Genomic DNA, 24,648 nt, shown 5'->3' with positions numbered 1-24,648 from the left:
GTGGAAAATTACTGCACATTTGTAACATATGTCTCATGGTATCACACACGTGTTTTCTTCTTATTAAGTTGTAATTGTTCTCTGTACTTTCCAATAGCTCCTTGAATTATTCAATGTTTCCAAAAAAGGGGGGAACTCATAGTGCTTTACAAATGTGTGTGCTTTTAACTGGCTTATATTTGGTCACTGAAACTTGATCCAAAGCTTTGTCACGAACAAATATAGCAACCCGTACAATCTTTTCAGTAGTTTATTAAACAACACAATTGTTTTAGATGCTACCAAAATAAATTATATAAATATTTATTTACTGTACAACACATGTAGGTCAATCTAAATGACGGTATAACAACAGGACATTGACACTGATAGTAACTATCATAAAACCTAACTTTTGTATATACAATACAAAAATAGCACAAAGGAAGACACTGAAAGACAAACAAGTAAATACATATTCGCCCTTTGATCTACATGTTATCATGCTTCATTGAAAAAGTCTAAAAGTGAATTTAAGTCATAATTATCAAGTATCTCCAGCAATGAGGACACCTTGGTTTTCACATTCTGGCCTTTAAACTTGAATTTGTCGATGAAGAGGTCTGTGATCATTCCTACGGGAAAGAAAAAATAAATATTAGTTTATAATATTATTTATATTTCATAATAAGAGTGTTTTTTATTTATTCTACTAATTCATACAAAAAATAAAAAAATATAGTTCATACACACAAAGATAAACAAAGTGAGTAGAAGCGGGAGGGCTGAAGCATAGCTTATGGGAAGCAGCCCTCTCGTGAATCATCTTAATATCACATTGGCATCATTGCGTCAAAAACGTATAGAAATGAAGGAGTACAAAGAAATAAAGAAAAACAAATGAAAACTAGATATAGGGTCATTTTCTGCACGGCAATAGCAGTTGACTAACTTTTTTGAAAAGGAAAATACTATACTATACTATATTAATTGAACTATTCATATCTTAGACTGCACTGTAACTTGTATCCATGTATTTTTTCTTTTTATGTTTATAGCTTTTATTTTTAATGACTGATTTTAAATGCCATTTTCTTAATGTCTTTTGTAAAGCACTTTGAATTGCCTTGTGTTGAAAAGTGCTATATAAATAAACTTGCCTTGCCTTGCCTATATATATATATGTACACATGTACTTGGCAAATAAATAATAATAATATATGCATATAAACATTGTGAACACTTATTTTCAAGTGATTTTTTTTACATTCATATGTTCACACATACAGAATATACATAAGCACCATATGTTCAGGTGTATAAGTACACAAATGCACTCATATACACCAATACAAATATTACAAGGCAATTTCCAGGGCTGAAATAATAATTCAACCGCATAACGATGAAAATAAATAAGTAATGTAAACAATATTAAATAAATAAACAATCTGAGAAGTTATTATTTCTAAACAAATTAATTGATTCTGGGAATACCCAATATTTGTTAGCTGGAGTAATCTGCAAATATACATTTTTTGAATTTAGTGTGAGTGAAATGTAATGAATAAGCTGCACCGTAGAGCCTCTCAAGATGTGCTGGCTGCTTCTTGTACTCCACAAGGAGATTATTGGACTCATCCAGGATGTTACGGTACTCTGGGATGAGGAAGTCAGCGGTTCCCTCGTGGACCTGAAGCTCCTGCCAACCACAGACATCAGAGAGAAAGTGAAGTGGAGGTTAGTAATGGTTGTTGTACAGCTGGGGCGAGTACTTTTAACCAAAGATGGGCTTGTGGGCATACACGGGAACATATTGAAACAGACATCAGCTTCAGAATGGATTTTTCCTGAAAGATGTCACTTTGAACCAATACATACTTTTAGTGCATCGATAAGCTGAACTTTTCTAGCCAACATCAACTGGTACTCCAGCTTCGGATGTATCATCTTCAGGGTGTGGCTCACAGACTCATCATTGATATCTGAAAGATTGTCAAACAAACATTTTGTTTTACAGCATTTATTTTGGCATAGATATTTCCCCGGGACTTTATGAACAATTACACATACCGTATGAAACGTTCAGATTGATTTTCCTCTTGGTGGCTTCTTTGGAGAGAACATCACTCAGTATGGAGATGGTGGAGATGTTGTCTGACTTGAAGTGACCCTCCCCTTTGCTAGGAGTAGGAATACAATTCAAATATTGAATTCCAAGTACAATCAGAAAGACAAGCTATACAATTTAGTAGGAGAAGTTTCAATTAAGCTCAGTGCAAGTTCTTTCAGGAAGACTGGTTCCCACGCTCTCATTCACAATTCTCTCTCGCTCACTCGCCCTTTTTCTCAATAAGCAAAGGCGCAACCTACCCCAGCTAAACCAATCGGTTGCGTCTTATCCCCACAGCCAATCACAGCACACCCGGCAAACGTTTAAATCTGCTCTTTCTCTCCCCTGCCAGCGTCGTTCAGGAGAATCGATGCAACCCTCCTTCACCTCCTGCCTCATCAGCTCCGAGGCGGGCTAGCCCAGAAGAACCCTCATCACTCCGGATTTAAGATTGTCTAGACCCCGGGGGGTTTCTCTTTCTAGTCGGCTTCTCGTCCCCCTTAATTCATCACAGCACATGAGGTCTAATCTCCAAAACGCTATTGTGCATACGGCAATAAAGATGTTATCAACCCCGAACTAAGTCTCTCCTGATTGAAATACAAACATAAACAAAACATTTCTAGGGGGATTCGACAAGAAATGGTATAACCCCCTTGTCAGTGATCTCATAATGTCTTCAATTGTATATGCAATCCTGGGAGAGCCTTTCTACGGTGTACTTGTATTTACCAATACGTTGCTTCCAGCTGTGTCCCAAGGAAAGTGTTGTGGAAATAGAAAGCGATGCTCTCTCCTGCCGGTGTTTTCTCAGGCACCTCTGGCAAACAGAAGACCACCCAGGAGTGGATCTCAGCAAAACTGAACTGTCCCACCAGACTGAGCCTGTTCATCGGCCTGGAAGACGGACACAACAAATAGGATTTGGATAGGGTTTCATGGCTTCAATTAAAATCCAGATACAAATCTAAGGTTTGATCAAGTTCGGATTTTCGTTTTACCTTTCTTGGTCTATGCTGTGTGTGCGCTGGTGCAGGGACAGAGGCTTGATCTGGTACTGGCGGACCTGGCATGTCTTTGGTTGCAGCCTCGGGGTTATGTACGCCTGCAGGGTGCCATACTGCCCCTCGATGGACCTCACCTAGAACAGTCATTGTAGATTAAACGTTATTTTTCTAGGGCTGCATCCTCAAACAGTGCTGGGTCAAATTGATTAATGAAATGAGTACTTGATGTGACTCATAATTACAGAAAGAAAGGCTCACGATAGGCGCTTTCACACCGGAGTACTTTTCCCGTTTAGTTCCGATAGTTCCTGGGATTTTGCGTTCACACCAAAAAGAGAACTTAGTTCATGAGAACTTTTACCCCCTTTTCAGTCCCTGCTAGAGAGGTGGTACTTTCCTGGGAGAAAAAGGGTCCAATTTCTGATTGGCTGGGCGGATTGCAAACCACGCCCCGTAAAACTCTGAAAAGTGTTGTGAAGCCGCCATTTTATTTGCTGGCATTAGCATTATTAGCATTAGCTTTAGCCCCGCGCACCAACGGAGAGAGACTAACTTATGGCAACACAAAAAAATACATGGGAGCGGTGGAGATGAGGAGATGTCGGCGTTCTGGCGATTTACTCGGAAGGCTGCTGGGAGTCCCAGCAGCTTCTACTGAAGCCAGTCCCCAACCCCGGGGACTTCCGGCTGGGGACTTGGGGCGGCAGTATACGCCGTGAAGTGGTTTGCGGCCTGCCAGTAAACCCAAAGCAGAAGAAGAAGAAGTGACGTCAGCGGCTTCATTTACCTTACCCTCCCCCAGGGACTTATTCCGGTGTGAACGCGATCTGCTCTTTAGTTCCATGGGGGAACCAAGTGCTGGGAACTAAGTGCTGGGAACTAAGTGCGGCAAAGTACGGTGTGAAAGCGGCTTTTGGTATTGTATAGAGTAGACGTACCGTAGGCTTCACAATCTGCAGAGCTTTAATGCAGGTCTTACCTTGAGCTCTAGCCTGGTAGTGTTAGCTTGACATCTGTACGTGGCCAGGAGAAAGTTGCCATTAGGCTGCTGGAGACAGAATAGAACAAGTCAGATTTCTGGGAGCAGCATTTCTTTTAAAGTATGTCTGTGTACAAAGACATACCATCTCACCTCTGAGTCACATTCACTGAAACTGACAACTGCCGAGTTCTTGTCCACATCCAGCAGGTCTATAGGGACGTCGCTCTGCACAGAATATTCATGGTTCAGTTACATTTGGTATGTTTCTGTGTGCAACAGGGGATCGAGAGCAGGATCTATAACGAGGACAGTCTCTGGGCGGTAGGCACCAGAGGTTGCAACCCTCAGGGATTTTTTTGATGAGCAGACCTGGAGCAGCAGGTTGTCGATGGCGGTCTGCACCTCCAGCATGAGAGTGTAGCTGGCGTCGTCTTGGCAGAGGGTGAACTTGTCGTTGATGCTGAAGACGGGCACAGCAGAGACGGCGGTGCTGGACTGAGACGTCTGCTGGTACTGTTCCCGGCCCTGCAGGACTTTCACCTGCAGCTGCTCCAGCTCAGACCTGCAACAGAACAATGTGAGCAGTCTTACTCAAACTATTATATAGTCAAACACTTAAAGTGGAGTACCGACGCGGAGGTATAGCAATGAACTGCTGTGGAACGCAAACTAATTCTAGCCACCTATAAGAATAAATACTGGTTTAAGTGTACACTATATTCAAAATATTTGGTCACTGTAGTTTCCTTCAGACAGCCAATTTCGTAGCCACCCTAATGTTGTGCTGAAAGGTGAAATGACTGTTTTTGAGGAGAAGTCCAGAGGCCTTGAAGACGTTAAGGTAAACATACATGTTGTTGCTGCCCCTCCACGGCATACAACCACACCTCAAAACATCCGTTAAAAAAGACACAAGAACAGACAGGGAAATTAGTAGATAAAGCACTTGGTACCTGAGTGCTTCTACTTTGGACTGGACCTCCTTGCTCATTTTAATCTCGTCTCCGGGGCCGGCCTCAGCCTTTTGCGGCTCAGTTGTTAAACCAGTCACCCAACCTGAAAGAAAGTGGAATATGCTGCATGTCAGATCTCCTTTAACCACTTTACAATAACGGTTGGGTTTTAAGAGCGCCCGCTACATGTCAGACAGTTTTACTATTAGCATAAGCAGGACAAAAACGCATATTCCCATGAAGCGGTTGGAAGGGGTCGCGACAAACGCTCGAGTTCAATTTTTTCAACTCGAGTGTCAAATTCCCGTGACGCGATCTCGCGGTAGCCAATCAGCGGTGAGGATCTCAGCCTGCCGTCACTGACAAAACCAAAACATCAGCCGTTAGCTGTTAGCCCTCAGAGCTCACAGCTCCTCATATCTGTTCAGAAACTAGACACAAGTTAAACAAGTACAAACCACAGACCGCCTGTGTCATGGAGAATACAGTCGCTGGTTTATTTATGTCTGTAGGCCGTTGTTGTGAGTGTGGACAGTCGGAGAATATATAACGTTAGCTTAGCCGATCTCCATTCAGAAAACACGCATTTTAAAAAGGTGTTTCTCTGCCGTCTGTCTGCAGACTTGTCAAAGCATTCATTCATGGTTTTTACTAACCAGTATCAGTATGTTGTTACTTCGGCATCATTTTGAATTAAATTAAATCAATTAAATCACGGTAAAATATTTTTTAATTTTGTTGTAGTTGCAGCCCCTGAGCCAGCGCGTCTTGTTTGAATGATGCGAGTAAACACAGCTGACAGCCGCGGTGAAACTCGAGCCTTTTAGAGCGATGCGATTAGAGCGTCCGGTGTGAACGCAGCATTAGAGAAGCCTTTTACTAGGTGCTGTTTATAATCTATTTCTTCTTCAAATCTTACCAGTGTAAGTGGTCGTCAGGATCTCATCATAAGACTCTTTCCCTACGCAGCCCCCCTGGATGGAGGTGATGCTCTCTGACAACACCTGAAGGCGGGAAAGACAGGAGACTTTGGCCATCAATGATCACAATAAATAATGCAATACAAAAATTACAATTGTCGGGCATCTAAGAAAAGGCAAGCAAGGTATCTGCAGGGGCAACACAACATAATACTATGGTTTCCTTGTAGTTGTAAGAAGGAACATTGACATGAGTAAACCCGGGTACATGGAAACAAATCCACGGATAGACATACAGGATTTGTAATTTTATAAACTGATAAAAGATGAACTCACATGCTCGAAGCGTAGCGTGGGCTCACTGGCGCTGTCGAACCCATAGACCTCCACTGTGCCATCATCCCTGCCCACCAGAAGGTCATTCACTCCGTCGTCCACAATGTCGTAAGTGTCGATGCAAAGAATTCCTGATGGAGACAAAATAGTGCACAACTACGAAGTTGGGGCAATCCAACATATTAGTGATTTGTTGAAGGGTGTGATCCTGTGAACTACCCACCTCCTTTCTTTTTGTCGTTGTCGATCTCCCATTTGGTCGACGCTGAGCTCTCACCAATGTGCACCAATCCTATTTTACCATCTGTAGTTCCATAGAGGATTTCCTCCCCTGTAGAGAAATCATTAAAGTAATGTTAGATCATTCCTGATCCTATTCTTTGTATTTAATTGCTCTAGCACACAGAGAGGTCCACTTGCCTCCGTCTTTATTGTACAGTTCCAAGAGAGATGGAGGGCCAGGGACTTCAACGTCATAGGCAAGCTCCGACCCCTACAGGAAACAAATACATTGAGTCTGTTAGTTTGAGGTGAAACAACTAACGGTAATAAAATCAAAACAGTCAATCAATTACTTCTTACTTGCTACCCCTTTCCCTCAACCTATCCTAAGGGAGTGCATGCACGGAGACATGTTAGTTTTGCTGCTATAGGCTTAGACTGTCGGGGACACCTTGCTTCTTCCTTCGGTCTGTCTGTACCCGTGTACTCTCATGTTCCCAATAACCCAGCTTCCCCCAAATAGATTTTTGGTGTCTATCTACGCCGGGATCCTGATCCTGTTGCTGTGGTCCTGAGTCCTGGATCCTCTATCCTGAGTCCTGGACTTCGAGTCGTGGCTGAACCTGTCTCTGTGGTCCTGCCTGACTCTCATCATACTTCCCTGATGGCTCCCACAGGATCGTTGACATCCTCGTGGATTCATCTTCTTATTATAGACACATGCCTTTCCTAACATTCGGTCTATATGCTGTAAAATGTATTATCTCTTCGATTTCCACACAGCATCTATTGCACGTCTGTCCGTCCTGGGAGAGGGATCCCTCCTCTGCTGCTCTCCCTGAGGTTTCTCCCATGTTCCCTTTAAACTGGGGGTTTTCTCCGGAAGTGTTTCCTTGTACGATGTGAGGGTCTAAGGACAGAGGGTCTAAGGACAGAGGGTCTAAGGACAGAGGGTGTCGTATTGCCATCCTGATATTCTGTACACACTGAAGTCCACTGAGACAAATGGCTATATAAATAAACATTGATTGATCGAATCTAATCTTATTTTACCCGCAAGACTCTGAGAACCCGATCTTGGCAGGCCAGGATCGGGACAAAGCGAGTCAGGTTTTCTGAGGACAGACATGTGATGTCATTGATTTTGTCTCCAGAGAGGTAGTAGTGTTGGTCCTTGCAGTCACAGTAGTGGTTGTAGATGTAACTCGCACACACAAAAAGATCAGCGCCGGAGACATGCCTGAAGAAGAGATAACCATCACTGCTTGAAAACGGTGTAAATCACACAGTTCTGAATGTGTCAAGCCAGCAGTGCAAGTTAATTAAAACAAGAGTAAAAGAAGTGGCTCCTACATGGCGTTAATGCTCTCAGTGAGGTTGGCTTCAAAGGTGAGGAACTGTTTGCCTTTCTTGGTGAACCCTCGGACCTGAGAAGCAGAACAAACAAAGATCTTCTCCTGTGGAGTTCCCGCAGCTCCTCCAAGATCCAACCTGGTTATTTTCTGCCCTGGCAGCGTTTTGAACACCGGCTGAAACAGAGTCAGATTCCTTTCCGTTAGAGACTGAAATTCAACACGTTAAAATCCAACTGACGAAAAGAAAAATCGTACAATGTACACTCACCACTGCTTCTCCCTTCTTCATCCCAAAACAGGTTAGCACACCATCATGGTCAGCAACAGCAACCTGAAGCAAGGGACAACAACGAAGCATCAGGCTGTAGTTTAAAGCATTTACATATCACTTCTGCTTCTGATAACTGTGTCCTTCTCTCTAATGTATTGTAGGAAGCTTATTGTAATACCTTAGCCAGGGACTATTTATATCATGTTTACGTATAAATCTGGACCCTTCCTTCTTTCAAATATACTAAATTAAACTGTTTAATCCAAACACAATACACAGCTACAAGTTGTTTATCTTGGTATAATGTTGCATATGCATTGTTTTGATATATTATTACCTTTTGGGTTGCCTTTTTTCCCACTGCTGGAAGCAGCCTCATCGTTTTCTGGGATGTCACACCAACCTGTGAGGAAGTAGCAATCAACAAAAGTAAAAACAAAAGTAGTTTACTTGAGGCAGAAACCCTGAATAGACAGCATAGACATCTACTAACATTGTAACAGATGAATAAGCAACCAATTTAGTAACTAAGTACATTTACTTAAGTACTGTGCTTAAGTATCATTTTGAGGGACTTGCACTTTACCTTAGTATTTCATATTTTTTTTTTATTCTTTGTACTTCTACCCCACAACAGTTCAGAGGTCAATATTATACTTTAACTTCACTACATTTTTGTAGCACCTTTAATTAATTATATGTATTCAATACTTGAATAAAGTCACACCTGGATTAAGTCCACAAAATACCCTGCAGCATAGAAAGTAATTAAAATTGGCTGCACCTTTACAACATGTGATAAACACATTAGTTCTTCAATAATTATAATCAAAACATAATACATATCATTCTGTAATGGGTCAATCTGCATAATGAGTACTTTTTCTTTTGGTACTTTAAGTATTTTGATGCCAATACGTTTTTACTTTTACTTGAGTAACATTTTGACTGCAGGACCTCTGGTATTCCTAGACTCTGGTAGTTGTACTTTACTGAAGTACACAATTTGAGTACTTCTTCCATCTCTGAACAAAACCAATCCACTGTCTATACTTTGCGTTACCTGAATATAATCCACTCGATTAAGGTGGATCTCCATCTTCTTTCTCAACTGTGTGTTATTTTAGTGGCGAAAAAAAGTGTTGCAATTCTTCCAGGTAGGTTTTCCAGTACCACAGGAACCCCTTAAAGCGATTTAAAACGGCTCGGTAACATTTCCATCGGAATTACGGGTAGTGGGTTTTGGTGAAGTGAGATTATCCAAAGAGATTAGCTCGACGTGCTAATGTTAGCTAGCAAGCTAATTGGCTAACACGATGTATTAACACAAACTCTCTCTTGTGATAACTGATTTAATCTTTCATTAAATCTAACGAGCCACAGCAACCTATTTGAGGCCGGCTGTGGTCTTTAAATGCTGTTAAAACGCATTTAAACCTATTGTAATGCGTATATAAACTCAGGTTAGGCAGAAACGTTCAGGACCAGATAAACGAAGCGCCCGTTGTCAATAGCAACGCTGCAGTTGTAAGAACATGTGATACCATTGGATGGGATGGAACAGAGATCCATGCTGTGTCCTGATTGGTGGATAAAATGTGATGCCATTGGATGAGATTGAGAAGACATTTAAAGTGTTCTGAATTTGGTGGACACGCAAAGAAACTGTCGGCTGCAGATCACTTGTTGACGTCATTCAATTATGCATTATTAAAATCAACCTTTATTATTATAATTATAACTATGGTCATAGTCACATGTGGTATTTACCTGCACTATATTATATTGAGGTGTTTCCACATGTTTGTCCTTCTCATTCACATGTATACATAAAAGGGTCAGTAGTAACATTTATCATTCACTTTTTTTTTTAAAGAACTCATGTTAAGCTACCAATATCCATATTAGGATAGACATTTTCTTATTTAAAACAGCCTAGGCAAAGGTCTGCACTCTTTGACCCCCTTTACATTTGTGTCAATAACTAGGACAAGATTAAGTACAAATATATCAGATCAAATGTATAACCTCAAACCACATTGCTGTTCTTTAATATTTTATTGGTTTAATTAAGAGATCATTTTATTCTTGTCATAAAAACGTGGTTTGTCTGTAGGCAAATGAACACATTTAACATGGCAGACAAAGAAATCAGAGCATGCGTTAAGCAAAAAAAAAATGCAAACTACATAGAAACAAATAAATGAAGCAAAATGAAACGAGATATCAGACTGAGAAACAAAGTGAGAATGCATTCAAAACATGACAGGCATCGTGCTAATCCTTTCATCTATCAATCCTACCGCAAGATGCTTGGTACCTTAAAATATTCTATAAAATACAGCAGATATCTTGTTTCTCAAATCAACATCATACCTACATAGACTTTCAAGTTGTTAAAAACGATTAGTTAATGGCATTGATAGGATACACTTAAAGTTAGGCATTTAGTCAAATCAGAGCCTTGGATGCTTTGCACATACAAAAAGAAATTGGACCGTGTAGAAGCTGCACACAAACTCCATTCAACCAAGCACATCATGATCATTAAAAAAAAATATTAATAACGTATAAGCTTATTTTAATTTAAGTTACTAATCTCAGAATGTTAATGTTTCATCATATGATAAGCGATTTTCATGAATAAATAAGGACATAAAAAGGAAACAAAGATAACAGCCGGTACATCACGTTACAGCTGATGACAACTGAGCTGCATCCAGAGAACGTAACATAGTGAGGGTGTCCACCGCCTGAATGAGGTCACATTAAGAAGATGGGGAAAGGAACATCACCATGAGACTTCAGTGCATTACTGGCTGCTCTTCAACTGTACTCCAACATACAGAGAAGTTGGAGCAAAGAGTGTAAAGTTGACATTCAAAAAAACAGTTCCTTCTGTTGATGGCAACGTCTGTCCTCATCAAAGTTTAAGTCACATCTTAAAATGGTGGAAAAACTAAACATAACGAAAACAAAACTTCTATGGAGCGTGATCAGACCCCCGTGGGGCGAGGCGGCTGATGAATGCGATGCTGCTGAGGCACGCCTTCCTGAAGAAGGCGGGGCAGGCGGGCTTCATGATGAAATGCTCCATGAGGATCCGCAGCTCCGTGAACAAGGTGCTGGGGAGAACACGGATGGGTTAGATACTCAAATCAAGCAAGTCCTTGAAAGATTTTACATTTCTGAATGCCACACCTGTAAATAACATTTGATATCCTTTCCTACATTAGTCAGGGTTCATACACCTTTTCACCAATGATTTTTCAATGACTTTTCAATGACCTTTACCTAATGTTCCATGACCAAAAACATTACTCTCTCAGCGTGCCACTGAAAATGGTTATTTTAACATGGAACAGGAAAATAAGGTCTGAAACATGTCGTCTAAAACAAAAAAAATAGTAGGCTTACCAGCTTCTACACGCTAAAGCAACTCAAATCTCTCACCAGCAAAACACCTCGACAGTGAAATGCCATTATACGTTCATTACTATACGATACAGTATTTATTATCATTATAGTATTACTATTTCGGCGATTAGATAAAATATAAATTATATTTGATGCAACTTTAATTACATTTCCATGACTTTTCCAAAACTTTCGGGAAATATTGTTTTCCAGAACTTTTCCAGGGCCTGGAATTAGCATTTTGAATTTCCATGACTTTTCCAGGTTTTTAATGACCATAAGAACCCGATTAGTTTTATTATTCTCGAATGTCAACGCCTTCATTAATATCCTTGCTTATGATTGATCTCAGTCCTTGCCTACAGTGCTTTTCTGTAAGCTAAATAGCATGTCAATCAATCCTTTGGAGCAGACTCCCCTTCCAGTTGCTCCAGAGAGATTCAGAACTACAACCACCCGCTTATTGCAATGTTACAGATGTTGAATTATTGATAGTTCAGTTAAATATAGAATATTCATTGCCAGGCCTTTTCCACACACACACAACACATGTAGTAGAGCCAGACTTATAGCCTGACTAGATTTAAAGTTATATATACTGAGCTCTAAGAGATAAAGAATCTATTTGTGACACAGTTTCTGAATAGTAGTATTTCCTCATAACATGTTGGCCAACACACACCGATACATCTATACCGTACTAACGATGCGCACATCTTGTTAGTATCAGTCCAGGTCAGTTTTTGGTTCCAAAGGATGCAAATGGCATTTCCATCGCTCCAAAACAAGCCATATCTTCTGATTTAATTTAATGATGTTTTGCAAAGACATATAATAAAATAAATCTTTAATGTTTAATGACAAATGTTGCGGGCAAAGCAGCAAAAACACTGCGAGAACTGGACTGAAAAGATTCTGCGAATAATGACCAGATTGTTTTATGTCCTCATTTTCATAAAGACCCTGAGCTTTGTTACAACATTATTATCATCTTACCGGCAGTATGGGTTTCTTTCTGGATGTGTAGCGGAGGGTGAGGAATCGGTAGTAAATAAAGGGCAGCAGCAAGCTCCCCTGGCCACTGTTTCAAAGACAAAGGGGAAACTGAGATTAAAATGCAATTCAATAAACAATAACATCAATTAGGGATGCTCCGATCGATATCGGCCGATACTCACTCTCTGCCGATCGATCGGTCGCTCTCTAAAAATGCCGATCACATGGCGTAAAATACATGACACTTTTTCTGTGCAAAACAAGCTCCGCCGAAATGGCTTCACCAGTCTGGCAGTATTTTAAGGTGTCCGAAAAGGACAATAAAATAGCGGTATGCAACGTGTGTGAAGCAGAAATCCTGCAGCCTCCACCCGCTGTGACGGGACCGGGGAAGCAAACACACACTAAAGAGTTAGACCTAACACACTTAGCTATTTGATCTACCCTCTGGACTAGCTAAACGAGTTATAATATGTTATTCTTCACTGCTCCGGGTCACTCATTACTGGATCAGTGAGCTTGCATGAGACGGATAGGGACCGGGACTGTCAGGAGGAGAGAGGAGAGAGAGAGAGGAGGAGAGAGGAGAGAGAGAGAGGAGAGAGGAGGAGAGAGAGAGAGGAGAGAGAGAGAGAGAGAGAGAGAAAGAGAGAGAGAAAGAGAGAGGAAAAGGAGGAGCGCTTTCCGCTCCATTTGTCCCGTGTTATTCTCCCAAGTTAATGTAACTTGAATAATGTACTTCCATTTTAATGTAATAATATTGTTGGTTTGCCGTTTGTGGAAGCGCACGTGAATGAGCAATTAACTGAGTTATAAACACTCTTTTAAATGGAAGATCCCCATAGGCCCGAAAGTATGGAAACTGTCCCACGGGAATAACGGGGAACTAACTGGGAATTTTCGAAATTGAAGGTTGGCTCTTCGTAGGGAACTTAAATACAGTTGGGGAAAGTATATTTTAGCATAATCTGACTAAAACAAACAGATGCTATTCAAGTACACTTGAATATCCATGCCATAGCACACTGCTTACTGCATGGCTACTGAGACCACACAAAGGTTCGCAACAGGCTCACAAATGTGAGAGTGGAAACCTAAGGCTCTCTGAGCCGGACACAGAGCCATCCTCAACCAGGCTGGACAGTGACAGTGACACTGAAGAGGAAGAGGAAGAGTGTGATGTTGATGAGGCCCAGGAAGAGCCCGTTGACTGAAAGGGTTTAGCCAAAATGCAGAGGATCGCTTGAAGGAAGATTTGAATGTGTAATGGGACTGTTCGGAGGGTGAAGGGCTCTTTTCATTTCACATTTTGAATGGGACTTTGTGGGGATTTTTGGAATGGGCGTACATTTTTGTTCATTTCTTAATGAGTGGGGTTGGGGGGGATGAGTAATATTTAACTCAACATTCCTGTTTTCGTTCTTCAATGAAACAAATAATTGTTCAATAAATAATTAAAACCTGTTCTGTCTACTTAAAACATGTTTTACCCGGAAATGTTCCGCCCCTTTGCAGCCAGCCTACAGCCAACGATAGAAGCTGACATCTACTGATATAGATAATGTGGTAATTATGGGGAACTGGATTTGCACTATTCCTGCCCCAACGATTTAAAAACGTAATTATAGTGACTTAAAAAAAATTACATTACATGTGACTTGTTAGACGCTTTTATCCAAAGCGACTTACATACTCAATACTGTGGACAATCCCCACAGGAGCAATTTGGGGTGACGTGCCTCAGGGACACAAAGACTTAAGATTGAGAAGCAGAAACTGTCTGTAGGAACACCCGCTAAAATAAGTTTAGATGGTTGTCTACATATAAGAGAGAAATAACTTTAAGTATGCCTTAATCGTCACATTTAACATCACTACAGACCAGAAAGCAGGCGAGTAAACAGAAACAAGCGTTATGTTCTGGTTGAAAATTGTCCTTTTCCGTGGGCACGTACCTGAAGAGCAGAAAAGCAGTGGCTGGCATCAAGAAAATCTCATTGCAGGCAATAAACTTCAGGATGTTCTGCTGGTTAGATGTAAGTTTGTCCAAAAGGTTTCTGATGAACATCAGGCTGCTGGGGCCCACAGACTGCAAAGAAGAAAGATTCAAACATCAGACACTGACAACAACGCTGCTGTAAGTCTCATGAATAGCTAAAAACAACATTTGGTAGGTCATTTTCTAACCGGGGCTAAAACAAAGAATGTCTGTCTTTCAGCATTATACATCACAACGGCTTCACACTCACATCCAGGACTTTCTTTGTGTAGGTAGTTGCGTGAAGCACTGAGAAGAGAAAGACTGGGAATATGCTCACTGGACACAAAGGTTAAGGATCATCATATCAAAAGACAGAATAACCATCCCACAATGATTTAGTGCAATTATTAGAGTTACATCGTTTATATACATGTATCTTAGAATGATCTAGATCAGGGGGTTTTCAAAGTGTGGGAAGGTGAGCCTCCCCTCAGAGAACATAACAGCCGCGTGCCCCCCCTCCCAATATCAAAACATAATACATATCATTCTGTAATGGGTCAATCTGCATAATGAGTACTTTTTCTTTTGGTACTTTAAGTATTTTGATGCCAATACGTTTTTACTTTTACTTGAGTAACATTTTGACTGCAGGACCTCTGGTATTCCTAGACTCTGGTAGTTGTACTTTACTGAAGTACACAATTTGAGTACTTCTTCCATCTCTGAACAAAACCAATCCACTGTCTATACTTTGCGTTACCTGAATATAATCCACTCGATTAAGGTGGATCTCCATCTTCTTTCTCAACTGTGTGTTATTTTAGTGGCGAAAAAAAGTGTTGCAATTCTTCCAGGTAGGTTTTCCAGTACCACAGGAACCCCTTAAAGCGATTTAAAACGGCTCGGTAACATTTCCATCGGAATTACGGGTAGTGGGTTTTGGTGAAGTGAGATTATCCAAAGAGATTAGCTCGACGTGCTAATGTTAGCTAGCAAGCTAATTGGCTAACACGATGTATTAACACAAACTCTCTCTTGTGATAACTGATTTAATCTTTCATTAAATCTAACGAGCCACAGCAACCTATTTGAGGCCGGCTGTGGTCTTTAAATGCTGTTAAAACGCATTTAAACCTATTGTAATGCGTATATAAACTCAGGTTAGGCAGAAACGTTCAGGACCAGATAAACGAAGCGCCCGTTGTCAATAGCAACGCTGCAGTTGTAAGAACATGTGATACCATTGGATGGGATGGAACAGAGATCCATGCTGTGTCCTGATTGGTGGATAAAATGTGATGCCATTGGATGAGATTGAGAAGACATTTAAAGTGTTCTGAATTTGGTGGACACGCAAAGAAACTGTCGGCTGCAGATCACTTGTTGACGTCATTCAATTATGCATTTATTAAAATCAACCTTTATTATTATAATTATAACTATGGTCATAGTCACATGTGGTATTTACCTGCACTATATTATATTGAGGTGTTTCCACATGTTTGTCCTTCTCATTCACATGTATACATAAAAGGGTCAGTAGTAACATTTATCATTCACTTTTTTTTTTAAAGAACTCATGTTAAGCTACCAAATATCCATATTAGGATAGACATTTTCTTATTTAAAACAGCCTAGGCAAAGGTCTGCACTCTTTGACCCCCTTTACATTTGTGTCAATAACTAGGACAAGATTAAGTACAAATATATCAGATCAAATGTATAACCTCAAACCACATTGCTGTTCTTTAATATTTTATTGGTTTAATTAAGAGATCATTTTATTCTTGTCATAAAAACGTGGTTTGTCTGTAGGCAAATGAACACATTTAACATGGCAGACAAAGAAATCAGAGCATGCGTTAAGCAAAAAAAAAATGCAAACTACATAGAAACAAATAAATGAAGCAAAATGAAACGAGATATCAGACTGAGAAACAAAGTGAGAATGCATTCAAAACATGACAGGCATCGTGCTAATCCTTTCATCTATCAATCCTACCGCAAGATGCTTGGTACCTTAAAATATTCTATAAAATACAGCAGATATCTTGTTTCTCAAATCAACATCATACCTACATAGACTTTCAAGTTGTTAAAAACGATTAGTTAATGGCATTGATAGGATACACTTAAAGTTAGGCATTTAGTCAAATCAGAGCCTTGGATGCTTTGCACATACAAAAAGAAATTGGACCGTGTAGAAGCTGCACACAAACTCCATTCAACCAAGCACATCATGATCATTAAAAAAATATTAATAACGTATAAGCTTATTTTAATTTAAGTTACTAATCTCAGAATGTTAATGTTTCATCATATGATAAGCGATTTTCATGAATAAATAAGGACATAAAAAGGAAACAAAGATAACAGCCGGTACATCACGTTACAGCTGATGACAACTGAGCTGCATCCAGAGAACGTAACATAGTGAGGGTGTCCACCGCCTGAATGAGGTCACATTAAGAAGATGGGGAAAGGAACATCACCATGAGACTTCAGTGCATTACTGGCTGCTCTTCAACTGTACTCCAACATACAGAGAAGTTGGAGCAAAGAGTGTAAAGTTGACATTCAAAAAACAGTTCCTTCTGTTGATGGCAACGTCTGTCCTCATCAAAGTTTAAGTCACATCTTAAAATGGTGGAAAAACTAAACATAACGAAAACAAAACTTCTATGGAGCGTGATCAGACCCCCGTGGGGGCGAGGCGGCTGATGAATGCGATGCTGCTGAGGCACGCCTTCCTGAAGAAGGCGGGGCAGGCGGGCTTCATGATGAAATGCTCCATGAGGATCCGCAGCTCCGTGAACAAGGTGCTGGGGAGAACACGGATGGGTTAGATACTCAAATCAAGCAAGTCCTTGAAAGATTTTACATTTCTGAATGCCACACCTGTAAATAACATTTGATATCCTTTCCTACATTAGTCAGGGTTCATACACCTTTTCACCAATGATTTTTCAATGACTTTTCAATGACCTTTACCTAATGTTCCATGACCAAAAACATTACTCTCTCAGCGTGCCACTGAAAATGGTTTATTTTAACATGGAACAGGAAAATAAGGTCTGAAACATGTCGTCTAAAACAAAAAAAAATAGTAGGCTTACCAGCTTCTACACGCTAAAGCAACTCAAATCTCTCACCAGCAAAACACCTCGACAGTGAAATGCCATTATACGTTCATTACTATACGATACAGTATTTATTATCATTATAGTATTACTATTTCGGCGATTAGATAAAATATAAATTATATTTGATGCAACTTTAATTACATTTCCATGACTTTTCCAAAACTTTCGGGAAAATATTGTTTTCCAGAACTTTTCCAGGGCCTGGAATTAGCATTTTGAATTTCCATGACTTTTCCAGGTTTTTAATGACCATAAGAACCCGATTAGTTTTATTATTCTCGAATGTCAACGCCTTCATTAATATCCTTGCTTATGATTGATCTCAGTCCTTGCCTACAGTGCTTTTCTGTAAGCTAAATAGCATGTCAATCAATCCTTTGGAGCAGACTCCCCTTCCAGTTGCTCCAGAGAGATTCAGAACTACAACCACCCGCTTATTGCAATGTTACAGATGTTGAATTATTGATAGTTCAGTTAAATATAGAATATTCATTGCCAGGCCTTTTCCACACACACACAACACATGTAGTAGAGCCAGACTTATAGCCTGACTAGATTTAAAGTTATATATACTGAGCTCTAAGAGATAAAGAATCTATTTGTGACACAGTTTCTGAATAGTAGTATTTCTCATAACATGTTGGCCAACACACACCGATACATCTATACCGTACTAACGATGCGCACATCTTGTTAGTATCAGTCCAGGTCAGTTTTTGGTTCCAAAGGATGCAAATGGCATTTCCATCGCTCCAAACAAGCCATATCTTCTGATTTAATTTAATGATGTTTTGCAAAGACATATAATAAAATAAATCTTTAATGTTTAATGACAAATGTTGCGGGCAAAAGCAGCAAAACACTGCGAGAACTGGACTGAAAAGATTCTGCAATAATGACCAGATTGTTTTATGTCCTCATTTTCATAAAGACCTGAGCTTTGTTACAACATTATTTATCATCTTACCGGCAGTATGGGTTTCTTCTGGATGTGTAGCGGAGGGTGAGGAATCGGTAGTAAATAAAGGGCAGCAGCAAGCTCCCCTGGCCACTGTTTCAAAGACAAAGGGGAAACTGAGATTAAAATGCAATTCAATAAACAATAACATCAATTAGGGATGCTCCGATCGATATCGGCCGATACTCACTCTCTGCCGATCGATCGGTGCTCTCTAAAAATGCCGATCACATGGCGTAAAATACATGACACTTTTTCTGTGCAAAACAAGCTCGCCGAAATGGCTTCACCAGTCTGGCAGTATTTTAAGGTGTCCGAAAAGGACAATAAAATAGCGGTATGCAACGTGTGTGAAGCAGAAATCCTGCAGCTCCACCCGCTGTGACGGACCGGGGAGCAAAACACACACTAAGAGTTAGACCTAACACACTTAGCTATTTGATCTACCTCTGGAACTAGCTAAACTAGTTATAAATATGTTTATTCTTCACTGTCGGGTCACTCATTACTGGATCAGTGAGCTGCATGAGACGGATAGGGACCGGCTGTCAGGAGAGAGAGAGAGAGAGAGAGAGAGAGAGAGAGAGAGAGAGAGAGAGAGAGAGAGAGAGAGAGAGAGAGAGAGAGAGAGAAGAGAGAGAAAGAGAGAGGAAAAGAGAGCGCTTCCGCTCATTTGTCCCGTGTTATTCTCCAAAGTTAATGTAAACTTGAATAATGTACTTCATTTTAATGTAATAATTATGTTGGTTGCCGTTTGTGGAAGCGCCAGTGAATGAGCATTAACTGAGTTATAAACACTCTTTAAATGGAAGATCCCCATAGGCCCGAAAGATGGAAACTGTCCACGGGAATTAACGGGAACTAACTGGGAATTTTCGAAATTGAAGGTTGGCTCTTCGTAGGGAACTTAAATACAGTTGGGGAAAGTATATTTTAGCATAATCTTGACTAAAACAAACAGATGCTATTCAAGTACACTTGAATATCCATGCCATAGCACACTGCTTACTGCATGGCTACTGAGACCACACAAAGGTTCGCAACAGGCTCACAAATGTGAGAGTGGAAACCTAAGGCTCTCTGAGCCGGACACAGAGCCATCCTCAACCAGGCTGGACAGTGACAGTGACACTGAAGAGGAAGAGGAAGAGTGTGATGTTGATGAGGCCCAGGAAGAGCCCGTTGACTGAAAGGGTTTAGCCAAAATGCAGAGGATCGCTTGAAGGAAGATTTGAATGTGTAATGGGACTGTTCGGAGGGTGAAGGGCTCTTTTCATTTCACATTTTGAATGGGACTTTGTGGGGATTTTTGGAATGGGCGTACATTTTTGTTCATTTCTTAATGAGTGGGGTTGGGGGGGATGAGTAATATTTAACTCAACATTCCTGTTTTCGTTCTTCAATGAAACAAATAATTGTTCAATAAAATAATTAAAACCTGTTCTGTTCTACTTAAAAACATGTTTTACCGGAAATGTTCCGCCCCTTTGCAGCCAGCCTACAGCCAACGATAGAAGCTGACATCTACTGATATAGATAATGTGGTAATTATGGGAACTGGGATTTGCACTATTCCTGCCCCAACGATTTAAAACGTAATTATAGTGACTTAAAAAAAAAATTACATTACATGTGACTTGTTAGACGCTTTTATCCAAAGCGACTTACATACTCAATACTGTGGACAATCCCCACAGGAGCAATTTGGGGTGACGTGCCTCAGGGACACAAAGACTTAAGATTGAGAAGCAGAAAACTGTCTGTAGGAACACCCGCTAAAATAAGTTTAGATGGTTGTCTACATATAAGAGAGAAATAACTTTAAGTATGCCTTAATCGTCACATTTAACATCACTACAGACCAGAAAGCAGGCGAGTAAACAGAAACAAGCGTTATGTTCTGGTTGAAATTGTCCTTTTCCGTGGGCACGTACCTGAAGAGCAGAAAAGCAGTGGCTGGCATCAAGAAAATCTCATTGCAGGCAATAAACTTCAGGATGTTCTGCTGGTTAGATGTAAGTTTGTCCAAAAGGTTTCTGATGAACATCAGGCTGCTGGGGCCCACAGACTGCAAAGAAGAAAGATTCAAACATCAGACACTGACAACAACGCTGCTGTAAGTCTCATGAATAGCTAAAAACAACATTTGGTAGGTCATTTTCTAACCGGGGCTAAAACAAAGAATGTCTGTCTTTCAGCATTATACATCACAACGGCTTCACACTCACATCCAGGACTTTCTTTGTGTAGGTAGTTGCGTGAAGCACTGAGAAGAGAAAGACTGGGAATATGCTCACTGGACACAAAGGTTAAGGATCATCATATCAAAAGACAGAATAACCATCCCACAATGATTTAGTGCAATTATTAGAGTTACATCGTTTATATACATGTATCTTAGAATGATCTAGATCAGGGGTTTTCAAAGTGTGGGAAGGTGAGCCTCCCCTCAGAGAACATAACAGCCGCGTGCCCCCCCTCCCAATTATTATTGTTGTTGTTGCTATAATGCAGGGGTATTATTATCCAGTGGAATGCCCCTACCTACTGGCCTAGTTAAATCAAAGTGCTGGGCAGTGGAGTTTTACTCACCGTCTTATTTGACTTTCTCAGGACTTAAAACTGTTTTTTGGGGGCAGACCCCCACAAAGAAGAAATATATTTACACACGTAAAGTCATCATCTTAACAGTTATTGATGCTCACCGAGTCATCCGTGAGCAGAGCATCAAGTTGGCATGTCTATAACAGCTGAATGCGGCGATTACCATGTTGTTCAGCAAGACGCCTCACAAACTGATTAAGATCTAAAGCTTTAGTGCGTTTTGATTAGATGCCGAGTACAGCCAAACTTCAGTCTCTTCTCTGTCATAGTAGACCGCAACTACCTCATTCCTTCCGTCTACTTGGGTCCGAATGCGCCGTCCCGTTCAAATGAAATCGCCGCCAATCACATTTCCACGCTCGCGCCGGGGGAGGGGTTACAAGGCTCGCGTCTTGTGTTGCATTCACTTGCACTCGGAGGTGGGGGAACTCCGTCTCCACAGACAGCCAAGGGACGTTTTCTGCCAGACGCTGTCTCCTCTCTCACTTTAGGTAACTTCACTAAAAATCGGTCCATGTTGCCGCTCGCATAAAGTTAGCTGAAGTTAACTAGCGGAAATTCTCGTTGTTTTTTTCTCAGGCTGCGCCTCCCCTGAAGCTCTCTGGCGCCCCCACCGCTGATCTAAATCATGGGACTAATAAGAAACTCTAATTGCACCCTTGTTAAAACAGATGAATGGAGAATCTCAACATTACACCCAGCACTATCCAGCTGTCTTTTGCCCATGTTTGAAGGGTAAAGGATACTTGTGATGGGGTGGGAGTTGACCAGGATGAGTGAGTAGAGCAGGTAATGACAGCTGTCCTCCTGAAGAGCCTGGGCCAGGAAGGCTCTGCTCAGCTGAAAGCGTGGAAGCCTTTGATGCAAGCGAAGGGCACTGGTGAGGGCGTTCGCTAACAAGGCTCGCTGATAGAAGTTAGCTGCTGCATAGGGTCTGAAACAAACAATCAGTCACAAAAAGTCTGACACAAATTCAGGTTGGGAGAAAGGAGAATAGGTGAAAGCAGTGTGTTGATGATGTGCTCGGTCACTGAATGTACTCACCCTAAAATCGGTAGAATAAACATTACGGAGCAGTAGACAGTGAAGAGCCGTGAAAGCCACATTGCCGTTTCTAGCTTGTTACTCATTAAAAATTGCTGTGAAAGAGAGAAAAAATACAATTAGGATTAATGCTGAATGAATGACCTGCTCCATCACTTAGGATATAAGACCATGGGTAGATGGTGTACAGTGTTACTTGAAGCAAAGTACTGGGATATCCAGGTGACAGGAAGGTTTTCTGTTGCCTCACGCTTACTGAAAAGTGTTTTACTGAAAGGCTCAGACCTCCCCTCATGCTCCCTCATTGGTCAGCAAAGCCAAGCTCGACTCAAAAACAACTTAGTTCAATTTCGCAGCTAATTGTCCTGCCTTCTGATCACATGTCAGGAGACGACAGGCAACTTTGCAGTTTCATTTCATAAAATAAATCACGTTAGAGACGTTTGTCGAATTTCTTACGATTTATAATTGAAGAAAAGCCCTAAACAATTAACTAATTATGATTACTGAAATTGTTGAGGATTTAGTCGTTGCAGCGGTAGAAATATTTCAGCAACATTCATTTCTGTGCAAAAGTGATGCAGTGCTAATACCTTTTTCATTTTCATGTGTATTTGTAAGTCATGAACACAAATAATCCATTATTAAAAAACTATGAATGCTTAATTTACATTATTAACAATGTAATAAAGCTCTAAGGGTTACTGGCAGTTTGGGTTACTCTGTAAAGTGGTTAGGGGCTGGTTAGTAGGCTCAGTAGTATCTTTGTACGTGGAATCAGAAGACCTTTCAACGGGACTAATAGTTGAAGGGTTAGATCAAACGGACAACTTACCACAGGCCCTAGCTGTGGAGGAGGAGGAGGAGGACTTTGTTCGTTGGTGTCAGCCATCTTTGGGATCGTGGGTTGCTCTGTTGGGAAAAAAGTAACACCATGAAGCAATACTGACTACCAGCAGGGGTCACGTAACTTACTGCATATAATCCCCTCCCAGAACTGCTATTAACAATGTGTCAGTCAGCCTATTAATTGTGTCAGGAAATGAACAAAAAAAGATATTCCAAAACTGTGTACTACTCTTTGTTTCAGAGGTATCCTTTACTTTTGACTTCACATCATTGATCTGACAGCTAGTTACCAAGTACATCCTAAATTGCGATTTGTAGGCAATCATGCAACATACCACTTACAGGGAATCCTTTCACTTTTTAACTCTAAATAGCTATATTCCTGATTATAATTACCGTACATACTTTTATATTACATTAAGTATTATGTCCAATGCATGGCTTTACTATGTGGTATTAACCTATTGTTAATTGCAGGAGTTTTACTGGAAAATCAGTATTTTTTTGGTGTGGTATTGAATACTTCCTCCCCCACTGTGTTTTTTTAGCTAAGCAAAATGAAAGACACCATGTCCCTCACGGTGAAATCATTCATCTATGTGGGACCAACGGTCACAGGAAAAACCGCACTCAAAAATAACTACTACTATCTATGTCAATATAGGCTAAAACTGAAATGAAAGACTTAACGCTAGCTAGGTTAGCCCACCTAGCCTTCTCTAGTTTGGATAAGTGATGACTACATTATTATATGAAGCACCGAAACAAACGTAAATTATTGTAACAGTTGCTTCTGCTACTGATGAACATGAATAAGCCCAAACAAATTGGTGTAAACATACAATAAAGACTATTGTCGGTGGTTTATCAATGCTAATGCTAATGTTAGCGGCAGGTGGCTCTAGAATATTCGCTGTGTGTTACCATCGTTACTAGCATATAAGCTAACCTTCCACTGGTTACATCGATAGCCCTTAATACGATGGCTAACGTAACCAGTTTAAATGAGCTAGTAGAGAAGGAATACAACTGCTTGATAATATATATATATACCAGTTATAAAGTGGACAGCTTACCAGTGATTCAGAGTAGAACCGTTACGTTGCGTGCTAGCTTGAAATTGACAGGCTGCTAGTGAGGTAAATGATCAGCTGACCTTCTGAAGCGAAGAGGAAACGTGACTCTCGCGATATTTTAGAAGGAGAGTTCCGGATCCCAGACACGGATCACAGACAACACTCCCCTCTAGTGGTAACACTGTGAACTGCTCTTCTTTCTGCTCTTAGTTCTGACAACGTTGGACAATCATATGCCAATAAAATGCACAATGTTCTACAAATTAAAAACAATAAACTGTTCAACTATTATGTCTTATAAGTGTGACATAACTAACCATTTGCTGTACCTAAAAAAGACACATATTACAGTTGAATATCCAGAACTTGACTTTTCAACTTGAAAGTGTTTGTAAAGAAGGAGAGTATTTCAAACCAGTGGCCCAGTTTATGCATTTGC

General features: G+C 40.5%; 2 protein-coding genes and 1 pseudogene across 2 annotated transcripts; all 3 read right to left on the bottom strand.

Moving 5' to 3' along the window:
• Positions 1-282: 282 nt before the first annotated feature.
• Positions 283-9,645, bottom strand: bbs7 (Bardet-Biedl syndrome 7). Its single transcript, XM_034092916.1, has 19 exons — positions 9,202-9,645; positions 8,476-8,541; positions 8,136-8,198; positions 7,866-8,041; positions 7,566-7,752; positions 6,711-6,783; positions 6,514-6,621; positions 6,291-6,421; positions 5,954-6,038; positions 5,035-5,137; positions 4,451-4,643; positions 4,232-4,306; positions 4,079-4,147; positions 3,094-3,233; positions 2,825-2,989; positions 2,053-2,162; positions 1,861-1,964; positions 1,558-1,681; positions 283-614 (listed from the first exon to the last, which is right to left on the bottom strand). The coding sequence occupies exons 1-19, from the start codon at positions 9,235-9,237 to the stop codon at positions 481-483; spliced, it is 2,142 nt and encodes a 713-aa protein (XP_033948807.1). The 5' UTR covers positions 9,238-9,645; the 3' UTR covers positions 283-480.
• A 536-nt stretch (positions 9,646-10,181) lies between these two features.
• Positions 10,182-15,804, bottom strand: LOC117454010 (transmembrane protein 33-like; annotated as a pseudogene).
• Positions 15,805-16,277: 473 nt separating this feature from the next.
• Positions 16,278-24,294, bottom strand: LOC117454331 (transmembrane protein 33-like). The gene is made up of 8 exons (XM_034093518.2): positions 24,210-24,294; positions 23,120-23,196; positions 22,285-22,379; positions 21,987-22,174; positions 20,865-20,932; positions 20,571-20,704; positions 18,646-18,729; positions 16,278-17,357 (listed from the first exon to the last, which is right to left on the bottom strand). The coding sequence occupies exons 2-8, from the start codon at positions 23,174-23,176 to the stop codon at positions 17,228-17,230; spliced, it is 756 nt and encodes a 251-aa protein (XP_033949409.1). The 5' UTR covers positions 23,177-23,196; positions 24,210-24,294; the 3' UTR covers positions 16,278-17,227.
• Between the last annotated feature and the right edge of the window lie 354 nt (positions 24,295-24,648).

This window comes from Pseudochaenichthys georgianus, chromosome 10 (assembly GCF_902827115.2).
Source record: "Pseudochaenichthys georgianus chromosome 10, fPseGeo1.2, whole genome shotgun sequence".
In the NCBI taxonomy this organism is placed as follows: Eukaryota; Metazoa; Chordata; class Actinopteri; order Perciformes; family Channichthyidae; genus Pseudochaenichthys; species Pseudochaenichthys georgianus.
This window is presented reverse-complemented; position numbering and strand designations above follow the sequence as displayed.